The sequence below is a fragment of the Rissa tridactyla genome, unplaced genomic scaffold (assembly GCF_028500815.1).
Source record: "Rissa tridactyla isolate bRisTri1 unplaced genomic scaffold, bRisTri1.patW.cur.20221130 scaffold_467, whole genome shotgun sequence".
Taxonomy (NCBI): Eukaryota; Metazoa; Chordata; class Aves; order Charadriiformes; family Laridae; genus Rissa; species Rissa tridactyla.
In genome coordinates this window covers 3295-26512 of record NW_026529676.1, presented here as the reverse complement: position 1 = coordinate 26512, position 23218 = coordinate 3295, and the positions used below count along the sequence as shown (strand labels likewise).

The 23218-nt window shown below is 60.7% G+C and overlaps 1 protein-coding gene and 1 gene segment (V, D, J or C); both read left to right on the top strand.

Annotated features, from left to right (window-relative positions):
* Positions 1-496: 496 nt before the first annotated feature.
* LOC128903538 (Ig gamma-1 chain C region, membrane-bound form-like) lies at positions 497-14162 on the top strand. The segment is given in 8 exon segments: positions 497-566; positions 680-1024; positions 6411-6816; positions 7965-8156; positions 9640-9968; positions 10560-10862; positions 13168-13298; positions 14079-14162. Coding segments are annotated over 8 exon segments (1860 nt in total).
* Positions 14163-14327: 165 nt separating this feature from the next.
* LOC128903542 (uncharacterized) lies at positions 14328-15764 on the top strand. The gene is made up of 3 exons (XM_054187557.1): positions 14328-15153; positions 15215-15493; positions 15556-15764. The coding sequence occupies exons 1-3, from the start codon at positions 14403-14405 to the stop codon at positions 15762-15764; spliced, it is 1239 nt and encodes a 412-aa protein (XP_054043532.1). The 5' UTR covers positions 14328-14402.
* Positions 15765-23218: the final 7454 nt, after the last annotated feature.

Sequence of the window (23218 nt, the reverse complement as noted above, 5' to 3'; positions counted from 1 at the left end):
TGGTGGGATGGATGGAGCGATGGTTGGATGAAGCCTCCAGAGATGGATGGAGGGTTGGATGGACAATTGGGTGGGATGGATGGAGAGAAGGTCGGTTGAGGTCTCCAGAGATGGTGGGATGGATGAGGAGATGGTTGGTTGAGGTCCACAGAGGTGGTGGGATGGATGGAGAGAAGGTTGGATGAGGTCTCCAGAGATGGATGGATGGATGGATGGAGAGATGGTTGGATGAGGTCTCCAGAGATGGTGGGATGGATGGAGAGATGGTTGGATGAAGCCTCCAGAGATGGATGGATGGATGGATGGTGGGATGGATGGAGAGAAGGTCGGTTGAGGTCTCCAGAGATGGTGAGAAGGTGGGATGGATGAGGAGATGGTTGGTTGAGGTCTCCAGAGATGGATGGATGGATGGTTGGATGGACAATTGGGTGGGATGGATGGAGAGAAGGTCGGATGAGGTCTCCAGAGATGGTGGGATGGATGGAGAGAAGGTCGGATGAGGTCTCCAGAAGATGGTGGGACGGATGGATGGATGGATGGTGGGATGGATGGAGACCACACGGGCGGTGGGACGGAGACCACCGGGGTGGACAGATGGAGGGAGGCTGAAGTTCTCCAGAAGCCGAGGAGGACCCACCAGCCACCACCTGACCCTCCCTCCTTCTTTCTCCTGCCCCAGGGCTGGACCTCTCGGCCGAGACCTACTGGGAGGACGATGACAAGGAGCTGGAAGGTCTCTGGGCCACCATCGCCATCTTCGTCACCCTCTTCCTCCTCAGCGTCTGCTACAGCGCCACCGTCACCCTCTTCAAGGTGGGCTTCCATGGGGACGTCCCCCATTTTGGGGTGGGGAGGAACCCCGGGGAGATGCCACCACCCCGGCGTCACTTGGGGGGTGGAGGAGGAACCCTGGGGAGATGCCACCACCCCGGCGTCACCCCCTTCGAGGTGGCCTTCCATGGGGACGTTCTCCTTTGGAGGAACCCTGGGGAGATGCCACCACCCCGGCGTCACTTGGGGGGAGGTTGAGGAACCCTGGGGAGATGCCACCACCCCGGTCTCACCCCCTTCGAGGTGGCCTTCCATGGGGACGTTCTCCTTTGGAGGAACCCTGGGGAGATGCCACCACCCCGGCGTCACTTGGGGGGTGGAGGAGGAACCCTGGGGAGATGCCACCACCCCGGTCTCACCCCCTTCGAGGTGGCCTTCCATGGGGACGTTCTCCTTTGGAGGAACCCTGGGGAGATGCCACCACCCCAGCGTCACTTGGGGGGTGGAGGAGGAACCCTGGGGAGATGCCACCACCCCGGTCTCACCCCCTTCGAGGTGGCCTTCCATGGGGACGTTCTCCTTTGGAGGAACCCTGGGGAGATGCCACCACCCCGGCGTCACTTGGGGGGTGGAGGAGGAACCCTGGGGAGATGCCACCACCCCGGCGTCACCCGTGTCCCCCACCTTGTCCCCACCCCAGGTCAAGTGGCTCTTCTCCACCGTCCTCCACCTCCGCCGAGGCTCCGCCCCACGGGAGGGCCCCGCGATGGGGGTGTAGGGCCCCCCCCACCGCCCTCTGCCCCCCAAAAACCCCCTTTTTCACCCCAAAATAATGTGGGGCGGCCCCACATCTCCCCCCGCAATAAACCCCTCGGCCTCCGCCCCCCGGCGACTCGGCCTGTGTTCTGCTGTGGGGCGCTGTGGGGCGCTGTAAGGGTTCCGTGGGGCGCTGTGGGGCACAGGGGGGCGCTATGGGGCGCAGGGGGCTGTGGGGGGCTGTGGGGCGCTATGGGGTGCAGTGGGGTGCTAGGGGGTCCTGTCGGGTGCGGCGGGGCACGGGGCGCTATGGGGCGCTATGGGGCGCGGTGGAGCCCTAGGGGGTCCTATAGGGCACTATGGGGGGCCATGAGGTGCTATGGGGCGCTATGGGGTGCAGGGTGCTATGGGGCGGCGCTATGGGGGTCGATGGGGCGCGATGGGGCTCTATGGGGTATGGGGTGCTATGGGGCGCTGTGGGGCACCATGGGGTGCTATGGGGCGCAGGGTGCTATGGGGGTCAACGGGACGCTATGGGGCTCTACAGGGTGCTATGGGGCACTGTGGGGGACCATGAGGTGCTATGGGGCGCTATGGGGTGCTATGGGGTGCAGGGCACTACGGGGGGGCAATGAGTTGCTGTGGGGCGCTGTGGGGCTCTGTGGGGCGCTGTGGGGCTGCCGAGGGGGCTGGGCGCTCCCCTGGGCGCTATGGGGCGGGGAAGGGGAAGTTGGGGGGTGGGGGTGGGGCCCGGTTGCATCATCTCCCAGGGAGCCGTGGGGCAGAGAGAGCGAGGGCTCCACGCCGCGGCTATGGGGCAGGAGAGGGGTCGCCGTGGGGCAGAGGGCCTGGAGACGCATCCGCCCAGGTAGGGCCTGGGTCCTCTTTGCTATGGGGCTGGGAGGTGTGGGGCAGGAGGGGGGTTCTATGGGGCAAGGCGGTCCCCTATGGGGCAGAGGTGGGAGATGGGCTCCTTATGGGGCAGGAGGGTCCCTATGGGGCAGGAAGGTCTCTGTGGGGCAGAGGTGGGAGATGGGCTCATTATGGGGCAGGAGGGTCCCTATGGGGCAGGGGGGATCCCTATGGGGCAGAGGTGGAATATGGGCTCCCTATGGGGCAGGAGAGTCCCTATGGGGCAGGGGGGATCCCTATGGGGCAGAGGTGGAATATGGGATCCCTATGGGACAGGAGGATCCTTATGGGGCAGGAATGGGAGGGTTCTATAGGGTAGGGGTGGGGCAGGGGGTTCCTATGGGGCAGGGGGTCCCTATAGGGCAGGAGGAGCTGAGCTGCAGTAAGGGGTCCCTATAGGGCAGGAGGTAGCGTAGGTGGGGCAGGGGGTCCCTATGGGCAGGGGTCCCTATGGGGCAGGAGGTAGCTGAGCTGCAGTAAGGGGTCGCTATGGGGCAGGGGGTAGCTGAGCTGTAGTGTGGGGTCCCTATGGGGCAGGGAGCCACCTATGGGGCAGGGGCTAGCCAGGCTAGAGCAGGGGCTCCCTATGGGGCAGGGGGTCCCTATGGGGCAGGGGGTAGCTGAGGTGGGGCAGGGGCTCCCTGTGGGGCAGGGGTCCCTATGGGGCAGGAGGTAGCTGAGCTGCAGTAAGGGGTCCCTATGGGGCAGGGGGTAGCGTAGGTGGGGCAGGGGGTCCCTATGGGGCAGGAGGTAGCTGAGCTGTAGTGTGGGGTCTCTATGGGGCAGGGAGCCACCTATGGGGCAGGGGGTAGCTGAGGTGGGGCAGGGGCTCCCTATGGGGCAGGAGGTAGTTGAGCTGTAGTGTAGGGTCCCTATGGGGCAGGGAGCCACCTATGGGGCAGGAGGTAGCTGAGCTGTAGTAAGGGGTCCCTATGGGGCAGGAGGTAGCGTAGGTGGGGCAGGGGGTCCCTATGGGGCAGGGGTCCCTATGGGGCAGGAGGTAGCTGAGCTGTAGTGTGGGGTCCCTATGGGGCAGGGAGCCACCTATGGGGCAGGAGGTAGCTGAGCTGCAGTAAGGGCTCCCTATGGGGCAGGAGGTAGCTGAGCTGTAGTGTAGGATCGCTATGGGGCAGGGAGCCACCTATGGGGCAGGAGGTAGTGTAGGTGGGGCAGGGGGTCCCTACGGGGCAGGGGTCCCTATGGGGCAGGGGTCCCTATGGGGCAGGGGGTAGCTGAGGTGGAGCAGGGGGTCCCTATGGGGCAGGGAGCCACCTATGGGGCAGGAGGTAGCGTAGGTGGGGCAGGGGGTCCCTATGGGGCAGGGAGCCACCTATAGGGCAGGGGGTAGCATAGGTGGAGCAGGGGGTCCCTACGGGGCAGGGGTCCCTATGGGGCAGGAGGTAGCTGAGCTGCAGTAAGGGGTCCCTATGGGGCAGGGAGCCACCTATAGGGCAGGTGGTAGCGTAGGTGGGGCAGGGGGTCCCTATGGGGCAGGGGTCCCTATGGGGCAGGAGGTAGCTGAGCTGTAGTGTGGGGTCCCTATGGGGCAGGAGGTAGCGTAGGTGGGGCAGGGGCTCCCTATGGGGCAGGGAGCCACCTATAGGGCAGGGGGTAGCGTAGGTGGGGCAGGGGGTCCCTATGGGGCAGGGGCTCCCTATGGGGCAGGAAGTAGCTGAGCTGCAGTAAGGGGTCCCTATGGGGCAGGGAGCCACCTATGGGGCAGGAGGTAGCTGAGCTGTAGTGTGGGGTCTCTATGGGGCAGGGAGCCACCTATGGGGCAGGGGGTAGCGTAGGTGGGGCAGGGGCTCCCTATGGGGCAGGAGTCAATGAGGGTGCACAGGGGTGCTCTAGGGACACCTTTGGGTGCTCTTGGGGGACCTCGAGGTGCCGTTGGGGTCCTTGGGGTGCCCTTGAGGTGCCCTTGGGGTCCTCTCGGGGGACCTCGAGGTGCCGTTGGGTCCTTGGGGTGCCCTTGGGGTGCTCTTAGGACACCTTTGGGTGCTCTTGAGACACCTTGGGGTGCCAGTGGGTCCTCGGGGTGCTCTTGGGTCCTTGGGGTGCTCTTGGGACACCTTGGGGTGCTCTTGGGGCACCTTGAGGTGCTGTTGGGTCCTTGGGGTGCTCTTGGGGGACCTCGAGGTGCTGTTGGGGTCCTTGGGGTGCCCTTGGGGTGCCCTTGGGGTGCTCTTGGAGCACCTTGAGGTGCTTTTGGGTCCTTGGGGTGCCCTTGGGGGACCTCGAGGTGCTCTTGGGTCCTTGGGGTGCCCTTGGGGTGCTCTTGGGGTGCTCTTGGGGGACCTCGAGGTGCCGTTGGGTCCTTGGGGTGCCCTTGGGCTGCTCTTGGGGGACCTCGAGGTGCTGTTGGGGTCCTTGGGGTGCCCTTGGGGTGCTCTTGGAGCACCTTGAGGTGCTTTTGGGTCCTTGGGGTGCCCTTGGGGGACCTCGTGGTGCTCTTGGGTCCTTGGGGTGCCCTTGGGGTGCCCTTGGGGTGCTCTTGGAGCACCTTGAGGTGCTTTTGGGTCCTTGGGGTGGTCTTGGGGCACCTCGAGGTGCTGTTGGGGTCCTTGGGGTGCCCTTGGGGTGCCCTTGGGGTTCTCTTGGAGCACCTTGAGGTGCTTTTGGGTCCTTGGGGTGCTCTTGGGGCACCTCGAGGTGCTCTTGGGTCCTTGGGGTGCCCTTGGGGTGCTCTTGGGGTGCCCTTGGGGGACCTCGAGGTGCCGTTGGGTCTTTGGGGTGCCCTTGGGCTGCTCTTGGGGGACCTCGAGGTGCTGTTGGGGTCCTTGGGGTGCCCTTGGGGTTCTCTTGGAGCACCTTGAGGTGCTTTTGGGTCCTTGGGGTGCTCTTGGGGGACCTCGAGGTGCTGTTGGGGTCCTTGGGGTGCCCTTGGGGTTCTCTTGGAGCACCTTGAGGTGCTTTTGGGTCCTTGGGGTGCTCTTGGGGCACCTCGAGGTGCTCTTGGGTCCTTGGGGTGCCCTTGGGGTGCCCTTGGGGTGCTCTTGGAGCACCTTGAGGTGCTTTTGGGTCCTTGGGGTGCTCTTGGGGCACCTCGAGGTGCTGTTGGGGTCCTTGGGGTGCCCTTGGGGTGCCCTTGGGGTTCTCTTGGAGCACCTTGAGGTGCTTTTGGGTCCTTGGGATGCTCTTGGGGGACCTCGAGGTGCTCTTGGGTCCTTGGGGTGCCCTTGGGGTGCCCTTGGGGTTCTCTTGGAGCACCTTGAGGTGCTTTTGGGTCCTTGGGGTGGTCTTGGGGCACCTCGAGGTGCTCTTGGGTCCTTGGGGTGCCCGTGGGGTGCCCTTGGGGTTCTCTTGGAGCACCTTGAGGTGCTTTTGGGTCCTTGGGGTGCTCTTGGGGCACCTCGAGGTGCTCTTGGGTCCTTGGGGTGCCCTTGGGGTGCTCTTGGGGTGCCCTTGGGGGACCTCGAGGTGCCGTTGGGTCTTTGGGGTGCCCTTGGGCTGCTCTTGGGGTGCCCTTGGGGGACCTCGAGGTGCCGTTGGGTCCTTGGGGTGCCCTTGGGGTGCCCTTGGGGTTCTCTTGGAGCACCTTGAGGTGCTTTTGGGACACCTTTGGGTGCTCTTGGGGCACGTCGAGGTGCTCTTGGGTCCTTGGGGTGCTCTTGGGACACCTTTGGGTGCTCTTGGGGCACCTCGAGCTGCTCTTGGGTCCTTGGGGTGGTCTTGGGGCACCTCGAGGTGCTCTTGGGTCCTTGGGGTGCCCGTGGGGTGCCCTTGGGGTTCTCTTGGAGCACCTTGAGGTGCTTTTGGGTCCTTGAGGTGCTTTTGGGTCCTTGGGGTGCTCTTGGGGCACCTCGAGCTGCTCTTGGGTCCTTGGGGTGCTCTTGGGACACCTTTGGGTGCTCTTGGGGCACCTCGAGGTGCTCTTGGGTCCTCGGGGTGCCCTGAGGTCACCTCGGGGTGCCGTCGGGTGCCCCTCGGCCACCCTCACCCCTTATCTCCTCCCCCCTCCCCCCAACCAGCCCGGGTGACGTCGCCCAACGTCTTCCCCTTGGTGGCCTGCTCGGGCGGGGCCGCCCCCTCCCCCTTCCCTCCGGTGGCTTGTTTGGCCGACGGTTACTTGCCCGAACCGGTGACGGTGACGTGGGAGAACGGCGACAGCCCCGGCGTCACCTTCCCGGCCGTCCGGAAATCCACGGGACTCTACGCCCTCAGCAGCCAGCTCCGCGTCACCCGCCCCGTCCCCGGTCCCCTGCGCTGCACCGTCCACCACCCGCCCTCCTCCTTCCACAAGACCGTCACCTTCCCCCCACGTAAGGGGACACCCCGGGGTGGGGACACGGGTGGGGGGGACGTCACGGTGGGGTCACCGTGGTGGCGGGGTCACCGTGGCGGTGGGGAGGTGGGTGGGGACGCGGGGGCGGGGACGTGAGGGTGGTGGGGACGTCGTGGCGGGGACATGATGGTGGGGACACCGTGGTGGCACCGTGGTGGCACCCCGGTGGCAGGGTCACGAGGGTGACGAGGTCACCGTGGTGGCACCCCGGTGGCAGGGTCACGATGGTGACAAGGTCACCGTGGTGGCACCCCGGTGGCAGGGTCACAATGGTGACGAGGTCACCGTGGTGGCACCATGGTGGCACCCCGGTGGCAGGGTCACGAGGGTGGTGGGGACACGGGGGCGGGGACGTGATGGTGGGGTCACCGTGGTGGGGACATGGTGGCACCGTGGTGGCACCCCGGTGGCAGGGTCACGATGGTGACGAGGTCACCGTGGTGGCACCATGGTGGCACCCCGGTGGCACCCTGGTGGCAGGGACGCGAGGGTGGCGGGGACATCGTGGTGGGGACATGGTGGCACCATGGTGGCACCCCGGTGGCAGGGTCACGAGGGTGGTGGGGACACGGGGGCGGGGACGTGATGGTGGGGTCGCCGTGGTGGCACCATGGTGGCACCGTGGTGGCACCCCGGTGGCAGGGTCACGATGGTGACGAGGTCACCATGGTGGCACCCCGGTGGCACCCCGGTGGCAGGGTCACAATGGTGACGAGGTCACCGTGGTGGCACCCCGGTGGCACCCCGGTGGCAGGGTCACGAGGGTGGTGGGGACACGGGGGTGGGGACATGATGGTGGGGTCACCGTGGTGGCACCATGGTGGCACCGTGGTGGCACCCCGGTGGCAGGGTCACGATGGTGACGGGGTCACTGTGGTGGCACCGTGGTGGCACCCCGGTGGCAGGGTCACGATGGTGACGAGGTCACCGTGGTGGCACCATGGTGGCACCATGGTGGCACCTTGGTGGAAGGGTCGCGATGGCCATGGGGACATCGTGGGGGGGACGTGGTGGCACCCCAGTGGTGGGGACATCGCGGTGGGGACATCGTGGCGAGGAGGTGACGCTGGGCGCCACGGTCCCCCTTGTCCCCCCCCGCCCCCCCGCGTCACCGTTGTCCCCTCTCCCAGCCGCCAAACCCAAGGTCCCCGTGGTCGATGTCCTCCACACCTGTGACCCCAACGGCGTCCACCTCGTCTGCCTGGTCACCGCCTTCTCCCCGGCCGAGGTGACCTTGGAGTGGCTGGTGGACGGCCAACCCCTGTCCCCCCCCCCCCGCCGTGGACCCCGTGGGACCCGAAGCCACCGGCGGCACCTTCCGCACCAGCTCCCACCTCAACGTCACCTTGGAGGACTGGCAGGAGAAGACCTACACCTGCAGGGTCACCCACCCCGCCTCCAGCAGCGGGCAGGAGGTCACCGCTCACAAGTGCTTCAGTGAGTTGGGGCGGGGTGGCCGCGGGGGGGGGTGGCATCTCCATGGGGTTGACCCCATGCGGCTTTGGGTGGTGGCATCTCCATGGGTTCCCCCCACGTTGATTTGGGTGGTGGCATCTCTATAGGGTTCCCCCCGTGTGGATTTGAGGGTGGTGGCATCTCCATGGGGTTCCCCCTCCTCATTGATTTGGGTGGTGGCACCTCCATGGGGTTGACCCCACGTTGATTTGGGGTGGTGGCATCTGCATGGGGTTCACCCCATGTTGATTTGGGGTGGTGGCATCTCCATGGGGTTGACCCCATGTTGATTTGGGGTGGTGGCATCTCCATGGGGTTCACCCCACGTGGCTTTGAGTGGTGGCATCTCCATGGGGTTGACCCCACGTGGCTTTGAGGGTGGTGCCACCTCCATGGGGTTCACCCCACGTTGCTTTGGGGTGGTGGCACCTCCATGGTGTTGACCCCACGTTGATTTGGGGTGGTGGCATCTCCATGGGGTTCACCCCACGTTGATTTGGGGTGGTGGCATCTCCATGGGGTTCACCCCACGTGTCTCTGGGGGTCTCCACCCCACCTTGGCTTGACCCCACGTGGCTCTGGGGGTGGTGGCACCTCCATGGGGTTCACCCCACGTTGATTTGGGGTAGTGGCATCTCCATGGGGTTCACCCCACGTGTCTCTGGGGGTCTCCACCCCACCTTGGCTTGACCCCACGTGGCTCTGGGGGTGGTGGCACCTCCATGGGGTTCACCCCACGTTGATTTGGGGTGGTGGCATCTCCATGGGGTTCACCCCACGTGTCTCTGGGGGTCTCCACCCCACCTTGGCTTGACCCCACGTGGCTCTGGGGGTGGTGGCACCTCCACGGGGTTGACCCCACGTTGCTTTGGGGTGGTGCCACCTCCACGGGGTTGACCCCACGTTGCTTTGGGGTGGTGGCATCTCCATGGTGTTGACCCCACGTTGCTTTGGGGTGGTGGCACCTCCATGGGGTTCACCCCACGTTGATTTGGGGTGGTGGCATCCCCATGGGGTTCACCCCACGTGTCTCTGGGGGTCTCCACCCCACCTTGGCTTGACCCCACGTGGCTCTGGGGGTGGTGGCACCTCCACGGGGTTCACCCCACGTTGCTTTGGGGTGGTGCCACCTCCACGGGGTTGACCCCACGTTGCTTTGGGGTGGTGGCATCTCCATGGTGTTGACCCCACGTTGCTTTGGGGTGGTGGCATCTCCATGGGGTTCACCCCACGTGTCTCTGGGGGTCTCCACCCCACCTTGGCTTGACCCCACGTGGCTCTGGGGGTGGTGGCACCTCCACGGGGTTCACCCCACGTTGCTTTGGGCTGGTGCCACCTCCACGGGGTTGCCCCCACACATCTCTGGGGGTGGCGGCTCCTCCCTGGGGGCTCGCCCCAAGTTGCCGTGGGGCCGGCGACCCCCTCTGCCCGCCTCACCTCCCCCCCCCCCACCCCCCAACCCAGGCGCCCCCCGCCGACGCCACCAACATCCGCGTCTTCGTCCTGCCCCCTTCCCCCGCCGAGCTCTACGTCTCCCAGAACCCCGTCCTCCGCTGCCTGGCCACCAGTTTGCCCAGCGACGACTTGGTGGTCACTTGGACCCGCAAGTTGGGGGGGACCCTCCGGCCCCGCCCCCTCCACCTCCGCGCCCAGTTCAACGGCACCTTCTCGGCCACCAGCGAGGTCCCCATCTCCACCCGCGACTGGGAGAGCGGCGAGACCTTCACCTGCACCGTCCACCACCACGAGCTCCCCTCCCCCGTCAGCCGCAGCACCAGCAAGAGACCCGGTAGGGGCCCCTCCCCCCGCCTCATTTGCATCTCATTTGCATGCCCCCCCCCCCCCCCATATCCCTCCCACCCCCTTTTTCGGCGCCACCCTTTTCCTCCTCTCCGACCCCCCACCACCCACCCAACGGCCGGCCCCGACGTTTCCTTCTCTCCTGCCCCACTTCCCCTCCCCCCCCCCATCCCACCCTTTCCCCCCACCCTCCGCCCCATATTTCCCCCCCCCCCGGCCATTTCTTCCCCTCTCACCCCGTTTCCCCCCATTTCCTCCCCTCCTCGCCCCATTTCTTCCCCTCCCCGCCCCGTTTCCCCCCATTTCCTCCCCTCCCTGCCCCATTTCCTCCCCTCCCCGCCCCATTTCCCCCCCATTTCCTCCCCTCTCACCCCATTTCTTCCCCTCCCCGCCCCATTTCCCCCCATTTCTTCCCCTCCCCGCCCCATTTCCCCCCATTTCCTCCCCTCTTACCCCATTTCCCCCCCATTTCTTCCCCCCCCAACCCCGTTTTCCCCCCACTTCCTCACCCCCCCCCCGCCTCACTCACACCCCCCATCTCCCCATAGGCAAGCGCCTGACCCCCCAGCGTCTACCTGATGGGTCCCCCCCGCCGAGGAGGTGAGCGGCAACCGGGACACCCTCAGCCTGACCTGCATGGTGAGGGGCTTCTACCCCGAGGACATCTCGGTGGAGTGGCAGAAGAACCAGGAGACCTTGGAGCCCAGCACCTACGACATCGTCCCCCCGGTCAAGGAGAAGACGGGCGACGCCTCCTACTTCCTCTACAGCCGCTTGGCCGTCAAGAGGGAGGACTGGAACCGGGGCACCACCTACGTCTGCATGGTGGTCCACGAAGGTCTGCCCATGAAGTTCATCCAACGTAGCATCAACAAGAACCCGGGTAAAAAATGAGGCGGAGGCGGCGGCGGCATCAGCCCCGGCTTCGGCTCGGTCCTTCCCCACCCCCCCCCCACCACCCCCACCTCACCCCCAGCGTTGGTGGGTGGGGGCGAATAAAGGAGAAGAAGTCAGGCTGGCGTCTGCCTCTGAGCGCCGTGGGGGTGGGCGAGGTGTTGGGGGCGGGGGGGAGATGGTGGATGGACGGACGGATGGATGGGGAGACATCAAAGGTGGTGGATGGATGGATGGATGGATGGATGGATGGATGGATGGATGGGGAGACATCAAACATGGTGGATGGATGGATGGATGGGGAGACATCAAAGATGGTTGGATGGATGGAGACATCAATGATGGTGGACGGATGGATGGGGAGACACCGGATGGATGGTTGGATAGATGATGGATGGATGGATGGATGGATGGATGGATGGATGGGGAGACACCAGATGATGGATAGAGGGATGGTTGGATGGATGGAGAGACACCAAACATGGCGGGTGGGTGGGTGGGTGGATGGATGGATGGATGGATGGATGGATGGATGGATGGATGGGGAGACATCAAACATGGTGGGTGGATGGATGGATGGATGGATGGGGAGACACCAGATGATGAATGGATGGATGGATGGATGGATGGATGGATGGTTGGATGGGGAGACACCAGGTGATGGATGGATGGATGGAGGGATGGATGGATGGATGGATGGATGGATGGATGGATGGAGAGACACCAAACATGGTGGACGGATGGATGGGGAGACACCAGATGATGGATGGAGGGATGGATGGAAGGATGGATGGGGAGACACCAAATGATGGATAGAGGGATGGATGGATGGAGGGATGGATGGATGCATGAGGAGATGGTTGGGTGGATGGAGGGATGAACAGAAGGTTTGTTGAAGTCTACAGAGATGGATGGAGGGATGGATGGATGGATGGAGATGGATGGATGGATGGATGGATGGATGGGGAGACACCGGATGGATGGATGGGTGGAGATGGATGGATGGGGAGATATCAGATGGTTGGATAGATGATGGATGGATGGATGGATGGATGGATGGGGAGACACCAGATGGCTGGGTGGACACCAGGCATGGATGGATGGGGAGACATCCCAAGGTCGGTTGGATGGAAGGATGGATGGATGGATGACGGACAGATGGATGGATGGATGATGGATGGTTGGATGGGGAGACACCAGATGAGGGATGGACGGATGCAGGCACGGATAGACAGAGGGATGGTGGGAGAGATGGATGGATGGATGGATGGATGGATGGATGGAGAGGAAGGGGAGGTTCCTCCTCATCCTCGGGGGCAACAGGTGGGAGGAGAACCCACAGGAGATGGAGACACGTGGGGACGGATAGGGGGAGATGGATGGATGGGTGGAGATGGATGGAGATGGATGGATCGATGGATGGATGGAGATGGATGGATGGAGGTGGATGGATGGAGGTGGATGGAGATGGATGGAGGTGGATGGAGATGGATGGATGGAGGTGGATGGATGGAGATGGATGGATCGATGGATGGATGGAGATGGATGGATGGAGATGGGTGGATGGAGATGGATGGATGGATGGAGATGGATGGATGGAGGTGGACGGAGATGGATGGAGATGGATGGAGATGGGTGGATGGATGGATGGATGGATGGGTGGATGGGGAGACACCGGATGGATGGAGATGGATGGATGGATGGAGGTGGATGGAGATGGATGGATGGATGGATGGATGGATGGATGGATGGATGGATGGATGGGGAGACACCAGATGGATGGAGATGGATGGAGGTGGACGGAGATGGATGGAGGTGGATGGATGGATGGATGGATGGAGGTGGATGGAGATGGATGGAGATGGATGGATGGATGGAGATGGATGGATGGAGGTGGATGGAGATGGATGGATGGATGGATGGATGGAGCTGGATGGAGGTGGATGGAGGTGGATGGAGATGGATGGATGGATGGAGGTGGATGGAGGTGGATGGAGCTGGATGGAGCTGGATGGAGGTGGATGGAGGTGGATGGAGGTGGATGGAGGTGGATGGAGGTGGATGGATGGATGGAGATGGACGGATGGATGGAGATGGATGGAGATGGACGGATGGATGGAGATGGATGGAGATGGATGGAGATGGATGGATGGATGGATGGATGGGGAGACACCAGATGGATGGATGGATGGAGGTGGATGGAGGTGGATGGAGATGGATGGAGAAGACACCAGGATGGGCAGAGGGACAGATTCTGACCCTCTTCCTCCTCTCTCTCCTCCCCCCTGCCCCAGAGTTCAGCCTCCCTGAGGACTTCTGCCACGTGGACCCCGAGAAGTCCAATGGGCCCTGGGACACCATCGCCGTCTTCATCACCCTCTTCCTCCTCAGCGTCTGCTACAGCGCCACCGTCACCCTCTTCAAGGTGGGCTTCCGCGGGGATGGTGGGACCGGGGGGAAGGAAAGCTGGGGGCCCCATGGATGGAGGTGTGGAGGCCCCATGGATGGAGATGTGGAGGCCCCATGGATGGAGATGTTGGAGGCCCCATGGCTGGAGGGGGAGGAAGGAGGTGGGGAGGCCCCATGGATGGAGATCTGGAGGCCCCATGGATGGAGGAGGAGGAGGAGACCTGTAGGACCCATGGATGGAGGAGGAGGAAGGAGATGTGGAGGCCCCATGGATGGAGATCTGGAGGCCCCATGGATGGAGATCTGCAGGCCCCATGGATGGAGGAGGAGGAGGAGATCTGTAGGACCCATGGATGGAGGGGGAGGAAGGAGGTGGGGAGGCCCCATGGATGGAGATGTGGAGGCCCCATGGATGGAGATGTTGGAGGCCCCATGGATGGAGGGGGAGGAGGACATCTGTAGGACCCATGGATGGAGGAGGAGGAAGGAGATGTAGAGGCCCCATGGATGGAGATCTAGAGGCCCCATGGATGGAGGAGGAGGAAGGAGATGTGGAGGCCCCACGGATGGAGACGTGGAGGCCCCATGGCTGGAGGGGGTGGACCCATGGCTGGAGCAGGGGGATGGAGACGGGGAGGCCCCATGGGATGGAGGGTTGAGGAGACGGCTGGACATCGGCTGGGCGGCCACCACCCCTCAGGTGGCCCCTGAGGTGCCACGCCCTTGACCGCGTGTGTGTCCCCCACCCCGTGTCCCCTCCCCCCCCCCACCCCCCTTCCCCCCACCCCACCTGCAGGTCAAGTGGCTCCTCTCCACCGTCATCCAGCTCAAGCAAGGCCCCGCCCCCGACTACAAGAACGTCATCCAGCGCGTGGCCTAAGGGGACGTGGCCCCGTGGCCCCCCTCCCCCACCCCCCCCCCGCCCCCCGCCTCCACCTCGAGGTGACACAACGAAACACACCCTCCCCCCCCCACCCCCCACCCCCCCCCGGGGGAGTGGGGGAGGGGGAAACGGGGCGGGGGAGGGGGGGGGTGGGGGGTGGGGAGGGAGCGTGTGCGCGGGGAGGACGTTACACGGATCCGCGCGTGGCCGGGGGAGGAGAACAGGGTCCACGTGTCCATGGGGAGGACGTTACATGGATCCACGTGTGTCCGGGGAGGACGTTACATGGATCCACGCGTGTCCAGGGAGGAGAAGAGGGTCCACGTGTCCATGGGGAGGACGTTACATGGATCCACGTGTGTCCGGGGAGGACGTTACATGGATCCACGCGTGTCCGTGGGTGGAGAACAGGGTCCACCTGTCCTTGGGGAGGACGTTACATGGATCCACGCGTGTCCGGGGAGGACGTTACATGGATCCACGTGCATCCGTGGGTGGAGAACAGGGTCCACGTGTCCATGGGGAGGACGTTACATGGATCCACGCATGTCCGGGGGTGGAGAACAGGGTCCACGTGTCCATGGGGAGGACGTTACACGGATCCACGCGCGTCCGGGGAGGACATTACATGGATCAACGTGTGTCCAGGGAGGAGAACAGGGTCCACGTGTGTTTGGTGAGGACGTTACATGGATCCACGCGTGTCCGGGGGAGGAGAACAGGGTCCACGTGTCCATGGGGAGGACGTTACATGGATCCACGCGTGTCCGGGGAGGACATTACATGGATCAACGTGTGTCCAGGGAGGAGAACAGGGTCCACGTGTGTTTGGTGAGGACGTTACATGGATCCACACGTGTCCGAGGAGGAGAACAGGGTCCATGTGTCCATGGGGAGGACGTTACATGGATCCACGCGTGTCCGGGGAGGAGAACAGGGTCCACCTGTCCATGGGGAGGACGTTACATGGATCCACGCATGTCCGGGGGTGGAGAACAGGGTCCACGTGTCCATGGGGAGGACGTTACATGGATCCACATGTGTCCGAGGAGGAGAACAGGGTCCACGTGTGTTTGGTGAGGACGTTACATGGATCCACACGTGTCCGAGGAGGAGGACAGGGTCCACGTGTCCATGGGGAGGACGTTACACGGATCCACGCGTGTCCGGGGGTGGAGAACAGGGTCCACGTGTCCATGGGGAGGACATTACATGGATCCACGCGTGTCTGGGGGTGGAGAACAGGGTCCACCTGTCCATGGGGAGGCCGTTACGCGGATCCACACGTGTCCGGGGAGGAGAACAGGGTCCACGTGTCCATGGGGAGGACATTACATGGATCCACGCGTGTCCGGGGGTGGAGAACAGGGTCCACCTGTCCATGGTGAGGCCGTTACGCGGATCACACGCGTGCACGGGGCACACGCTTGGCCGGAGAGGACACCGAGGCGCTGGCAGATGGTTGGGGGGTGGGGGTGGAGGTGGCAGATGTTTCCTGTCCCTGCCCCACACATCCCCACCCCCCCGGCCCCATGGGACGTCACGCGGGGCCTCAAGATAGCGCCCGGGGGTGGGGTGGGAAAGGGGGGGGCGGGGTGACCCAAGAGGAGCCACCGGGGTGACAGGGTGGGGGGATGGGGCCACCAGGGCCACTTGGTGGGGAGGGTTGATGGGGTGGGGAGGGGGGGAACGAGCCAGCAGGGCAACCTGGGGGGGTGGGGGGGTGGTGGGGCGGCGCTGGCTACTGGGTCTACCCGGGGAAGGGTTGGCCACCAGGTCTACCCATGGAGGAGGTGGCCACCAGGTCTACCCAGGGGACCACCAGGTTCACGGAGATGGCCACCAGGTCTACCCAGGGGGAACTGGCCACCAGGTCTACCCATGGAGGAGATGGCCACCAGGTCTACCCAGGGAAGTGGCCGCCAGGTCCATGGAAATGGCCACCAGGTCTACCCAGGGGAAGTGGCCACCAGATCCGTGGAGATGGCCACCAGGTCTACCCAGGGGGAACTGGCCACCAGGTCTACCCATGGAGGAGATGGCCACCAGGTCTATCCAGGGGACCACCAGGTCCATGGCGATGGCCACCAGGTCTACCCAGGGGAAGTGGCCACCAGGTCTACCCGGGGGAACTGGCCACCAGGTCCATGGAGATGGCCACCGGGTCTACCCAGGGGGACCTGGCCACCAGGTCTACCCATAGAGGAGGTGGCCACCAGGTCTACCCGGGGGACCACCAGGTCCATGGCGATGGCCACCGGGTCTACCCAGGGGGAACTGGCCACCAGGTCCATGGTGATTGGCCACCGGGTCTACCCAGGGGAAGTGGCCACCAGGTCTACTGGGTGGGGCTACCCCTTTTCTCCCCCAAAACCCGCCGATTTAGAGCAAACCCACCACATTCGACCATTATTTGCCTCCGGGCAACCCGCCCCCTCCCCCCACCTTCGTTTCCGCCGACTCCGGCCCTAAAAATCCCCTTTTTCCCCCTCGTTTCTGCCGCCCGCTGCGAAAAATCGCTATTTTTGCCCTTTCCCCCCCCACCCCCCCCACCGAAAATTCAGGACTTTTGTCCCCAAAAGCTGCTCCGTCGCCTCACGCGCCAAAAAAAATCGCGAGTTTGGGGGGGGGGGGGGTTAAAGGTATTTTGGGGCAAATGTCTCTGAATTTACGGGGGGAAACGCGCCGATTTGTGGCAAAAATGTTCCGGTTTACGGCCAAAAAAAAAAAAAAAATAAATAAATTTCCTTCTTTTAGGGTGAAAAAAAAAAAATCTCACTTTTTTTGTTTTTCTGACAAAATAAAGAGGGGAAAAAGAAGCGGTTTTATGGCAAAAAAAAAAAAAAAAAAGTCTCGTTTTACGGCAAAGAAAAAAAATGCTCGTTTTAAGGGGGAAAACGCCTTCATTTTGCGGCCAAAAAAAAAAAAAAAAAAGCCCTCGTTTTAAGGTAAAAAAACTTCATTTTTATGGTTGAAAATCCATCATTTTATGGCAAAGAAAAAAACCGTCATTTTATGGGGGGAAAAAACTCATTTTACGGCAAAGAAAACGCCCGTTTTATGGGGGGGGGAAGCCCTTTTTATGGCAACACCCCTCCCCCCCCTTAAAATACCTTAATTTTAAGTTAAAAAAAACCTCATTTGAAGGTAAAAAAAAAAAAAAATCATCGTTTCATGGTAAAAAAAATCCTCGTTTTGCGGTTTAAAAAAAAAAAATTAAATCCTCGTTTTTTAAGGCAAAAATCATTCTTCATTTTAAGGCAAAAATTCCTCATTTGGGGGGGCAAAAATTGAGCCGATTTTAAGGTTTAAAAAAATACTCATTTTATGGTTAAAAAAACCTGCCTTTTAAGGCAAAAAAAAACCAACAACCTTGTTTTAAGGGAAAAAAACATTTATTTTATGGCAAAAAAAGTCCTAATTTTATGGTTAAAAAAAAAAATAATCCTTATTTTATGGTTTAAAACCCATCAAATTATGGGGGGGGGGGGGAGAAATCCCCATTTTTACCTCCAAAACCCACCCCATTTTTGGGCCAAAATTCCCCATTTTACGGCAAAAACCTTCTTAATTTTATCGCCCAAAAAGAACGGGGGGAAAAGGAGTATTTTCGGTGAAAAACGTGTATTTTACGGCTCGAAAAAAAGCACATTTTTTTAGACAACCCCCCCCCCCCAGATTTTATGGGGGAAAAAAATCCACATTTTATGGGAAAAAAAAACCCTTTTTTTATGGAAAAAAAACCTCTTTTTATGTAAAAAACCTAATTTTTATGAAAAAAACCCACAATTTTGTGGCAAAAATAAACATGGCAAAACAAGCATTTTATGGTAAAAAAGTCTCCTCATTTTAGGGTAAAATAATATGAATTTTAAGGTAAAACCCACGCGTTTTATGGTAAAAAAACCTGAGTTTAGGGTAAAATAAAACCCTTATGGGGAAAAAATGTCATTTTCAGGCTAAAAATTTCCTCACTTTAGGGCAAAACCCGCACGTTTTATGGCAAAAAAATAGGGCGAAAGAGGGATTTTTATGGCACGGTAAAAAAAAGCTTAATTTTATGGTTAAAAAGTCCACACTTGAAAGTTAAAAAAACATCATTTCAAGGTTTAAAATCCTCGATTTTGGGAAAAAAGGCCCTCATTTTAAGGTTAAAAAAATCCTCAACTTTTGGAAAAAAAAAAACGCCCTCGTTTTAAGGTTGAAAAAAACCCCTCTTTTTATGGGCAAAAAAAGCCTTTGTTTTAAAAGAAAAAAAACCTTCATTTTTAGGACCAAAAAAGACCCTCGTTTTGAGGCAAAACCGCCTCCTTTTGAGGCAAAAGCGCGCCCTAATTTTAAGTTAAAAAAAACCTTAATTTTTAGAAGCCGTATTTTAGGGCAAAAACTTCCTCATTTTACGGCAAAAACACACCCCCATTTTATGGCCAAAAAACCCCCTTTTTTTTTTTTTTTGGGCAAAAAAAACCCACCCCGTTTTAAGGCAAAACCCACCAATTTACGGCAAAAGAACCACTCCTAGAGGCAAAAAAAAGAAAAAAAGGCGTTTTATGGCACAAAAAAAGATGGATTTTTTGGGCCAAACCCCACATTTTGTCACAACCCCCCCCCCCCCCCCCCATTTTACGGCAAAACCACCCATTTTCCCGCTAAAAACACACATTTTCAGGCAAAAAGACACCTTTGGCGACAAAAATACACATTTTTCAGCAAGCGCACACATTTTAAGGCAAAACCACACATTTTAAGGCAAAACCCACACATTTTATAGGAAAAAAACCCCACATTTTCTTCTTTTCTCAACATTTTAAACCCAAAATCCTCCTTTTTTCCCCCAAACCAGGCCCCGTTCCGCAAAAAAAATGCCATTTCCGCCTTCACCCTGAACCCAAACTCCCTTTTTTTCCACAAAAAAGGCAAAAATGTCGGATTTTTGCCCAAAAAAGCCACGAAATTTGCCACAAATTCCCCCCCTTGACCCCCAAAACTTGCCTTTTTTTGCCGAGGAATCCAACAAAAATTCACAAATCTTGCCTTTTTCGCCCCAAAACCTGGAAGTTTGTGTCCAAAAAAATCTTGGCTTTTACGCTCCAAAAAATCTTGCCTTTTTCGTTTTGCCCCAAATCTTCACATTTTTACCCCCAAATCGCGACTCTTCGGTCGAAAAATTCCTTAATTTTCGTGTCCTCAAAAATACCGACGTTTCCACCCAAAAATCCTTCACTTGCTCCAAAAATCATCGCTTTCGTGGCCCCCAAAATCCTGACTTTTCCCCTCCACAAATCTCGACGTTTTCACCCCCCAAAAAAAACCCAAAAACCTTGATTTGGGGCCTGCGAAAAATCTTCATTTTCATCCTCAAAACTCTTCCCTTTTACGCCCCCAAACTCGTGACTTTTCCACTCAAAAAAACCTCCGCTTTTGCGCCCCAAAGTCTCCACTTCTGTCTCCAAAAAAACGCCATTTCTCTGCCCTAAAAACCCTCACTTTGGGGCAAAAATCGCCCGCTTTGCAAAAAAAAAAAACCCCATTTCCACACATTCAAAGACCCAAAAACCCCTTTTTTTGGCCCAAATCCCCCATTTGCCCGTTTCCTCCCCCACCCCCACCCCCCACCTTCGCCGCCCCGCGCCAAAACCCGCCATTTTTTGCTATTTTGATACGAAAAACCCCCCTTTTTCCGCCCCGTTCCGCCCCGTTGCTCAACCGCGGCCCCCGCCCGCCCCCAAAATTTGCGTTTTTCCACCCGATTTAACTCTGGGCCCCCCCCCACCCCCCCCCCCCGAAAAAAAAATCCCTTCAATGGCGGGATTTTACCCCAAAATGACCGTGGGTGTCGTGTCCCCCCCCCCCCCCCACCTCCCCCCACGGCGCTGGGACGCCCCCTGGTGGCCAAGGGGGGCCCCGATCCCTCAGCCAATGGCGGCGCAGGGACCTCCCCCTCGCTCTCTCCTGATTGGACCTCGAGAACCTCCATCGCCCCCCAAAAAGGGGGGGAGGAACCCGCCCCCCCCCGCCCCCATTTCCAACTTAATTTGACCCAAAATGGTTCCTCCAGGGTTCTTGAGGTTCTCCAGGACAGTCGAGGTTCTCCTGGACATCTAGAACCTTCCCGGGTGCCTGGCTCCGCCCCACAGACCCCATAAGTCCCCTCCGTGACCCTCCCCCCACGGTCACATGGACCTTCTGGACACCTGAGGTTCTCCCGGACACTTGAGGTTCTCCTGGACTTTGGGTTCTTCAGGATTCTTGAGGTTCTCCAGGACACTTGAGGTTCTCCTGGACATCTAGAACCTTCCCGGGCGCCTGGCTCCGCCCCACAGACCCCATAAGTCCCCTCCGTGACCCTCCCCCCACGGTCACATGGACCTTCTGGACACCTGAGGGTTCTCCTGGACTTTGGGTTCTTCAGGATTCTTGGGTTCTCCAGGACAGTCGAGGTTCTCCTGGACATCTAGAACCTTCCCGGGCGCCTGGCTCCGCCCCACAGACCCCATAAGTCCCCTCCGTGACCCTCCCCCCACGGTCACATGGACCTTCTGGACACCTGAGGGTTCTCCTGGACCCGTCCACCTCTCCTGGGGGCACCCCAACGTCCCCAGTGTCCGTCCCCCCCCCCAGGCCTGGACCTCCCCCCCAGTGCCCCCCATGGCCAGTGTGCCCCACACCTGGTGTGCCCCATATCCAGTACTGGGATGTACTGGGGGTACTGGGAGAGGTACTGGGGGGATACTGGGGGTACTGGGGGGGGCACTGGGGGAACCGGGGGTTACTGGGGGGGATACTGGGAGTGCTGGGGGGGGGCCACTGGGGGAACTGGGGGTGATACTGGGGGTGCTGGGGGGCTACTGGGGGTACTGGGAGAGGTACTGAGGGTACTGGGGGGACTGGGGGGGGGCACTGGGGGAACTAGGGGTTACTGGGGGGGATATTGGGAGTGCTGGGGGGATACTGGGGGTACTGGGAGAGGTACTGGGGGGATACTGGGGGTACTGGGCGGGGCACTGGGGGAACTGGGGGTTACTGGGGGGGATACTGGGGGTGCTGGGGGGATACTGGGGGTACTGGGAGAGGTACTGGGGGTACTGGGAAGGGATAGTGGGGGGGGCATTGGGGGGTACTGGGAGCACCGGGGGGTACTGGGGGATACTGGGAGCACTGGGGGGGGGTTACTGGGGGGATACTGGGGGTTACCGGGGGCACTGGGAGCACTGGGGGGGGGGTACTGGGAGCACTGAGGAATACTGGGAGTAAGGAGGGGCACTGGGGCGTACTGGGAGATACTGGAGAAACTGGGGGCGCGAGGGGCAAGGGGGAGACCGGGAGTAATGGGGGGGTGCAGGGGAAACTGGGGGTACTGGGGACACTGGGGGACACTGGGGATAACGGGGGGGTACTGGGAGGCAGTGGGGGGGATACTGGGAGGCACTGGGGGGGTACTGGGAGGACTGGGGGATACTGGGGCTGTTGGGGGGCGAGAACAGGCCCGGGGGGGGGGGAATCCCATTGATGAATGGGAGAGTAGCGGGAAATCCCATTGATGAATGGGAGAGTGGTGGGAAAACCCATTGAGAAACCCAACAGTGGCGGGAAATCTCATTGATGAACGGGAGAGCGGCGGGAAAACCCATTGATAAAGTGCAGAGTGGCGGGAAAACCCATTGATAAACTGGAGAGTGGCGGGAAATCCCATTGATGAATGGGAGAGCGGCGGGAAATCCCATTGATAAACTGGAGAGGGGCGGGAAATCCCATTGATGAATGGGAGAGCGGCGGGAAATCCCATTGATAAACTGGAGAGTGGCAGGAAATCCCATTAATGAATGGGAGAGTGGCAGGAAAACCCATTGATGAATGGGAGAGTGGCGGGAAAACCCATTGATGAACTAGAGAGCGGCGGGAAATCCCATTGGTAAACTGGAGAGTGGCAGGAAATCCCATTAATGAATGGGAGAGGGGCGGGAAAACCCACTGATGAATGGGAGAGGGGTGGGAAATCCCATTGAGAAACTGGAGAGTGGCGGGAAAACCCATTGATAAAGTGGAGAGCGGCGGGAAAAGGCAACTGGGAGCCCCAAAAAGGGGGAGTCTGACCCCAAAAGGCTGCCCCGCCCCCCCCCCCCCCAGCCCCACGGAGCCCCCCCCAGCCCCATGGAGCTCCCCCCCCCCGCCACCTCAGCCCCACGGAACTGAAACATCCAGGGGGCCGGGAAACATTTATTCATTGATGTGCACAAGGCCGGGGCCCCATGTCGGGGTCCATACTGGGAGCACTGGGAGCCTCAGGGTCCATACTGGGAGCGCTGGGGCCGCTACTGGGAGCGCTGGGAGCCATACTGGTGGCACTGGGAGCCTCAGGGTCCATACTGGGAGCGCTGGGGCCGCTACTGGGAGCGCTGGGAGCCATACTGGCGGCACTGGGAGCCTCAGGGTCCATACTGGGAGCACTGGGCCCATACTGGGATTGTACCCGGGCAGCTGCAGCCCAGGCTGGTGCTGTACTGGGAGCACTGGGGCCGTACTGGGAGCGCTGGGGCCATAGCGGCGGCACTGGGAGCCGCGGGGTTCATACTGGGAGCACTGGGGCCTCTACTGGGAGCGCCGGGGGCCATACTGGGAGCGGGGCAGCCCCTGCGAGGAGCGTGCTGGAAGCACCGGGGTTATACTGGTGTTATACTGGTGTTATACTGGTGTTATACTGGGATGGCTCGCGCAGAGGCGGGAGCCAGAGCGGCGTCTTACTGGGAGCGTCGTGGGGCCCGTACTGGGAGCACTGGGCCCATCGTGGGGTGGTGCGGGAAGAGCTGTGGGGCAGCCCGGCGGCGGCGGCCTGGTCCGTACTGGTCCGTACTGGTCCGTACTGGTCCATACTGGTCCGTCCTGGTGCGCTCAGGGGCTGGGGGGGTCCTCGTCGCCCCCCCGCACCAGCAGCACCGGCCCCAGCCCCTCCGTCAGCACCTCCACGAACTCCAGGTCTGCCCCACGTCAAGGCCCTGCCCCACAAGTGGCCCGCGCCTGCCCCGCTTCCGCCCCACTTCCCCCATCCCCGCCCC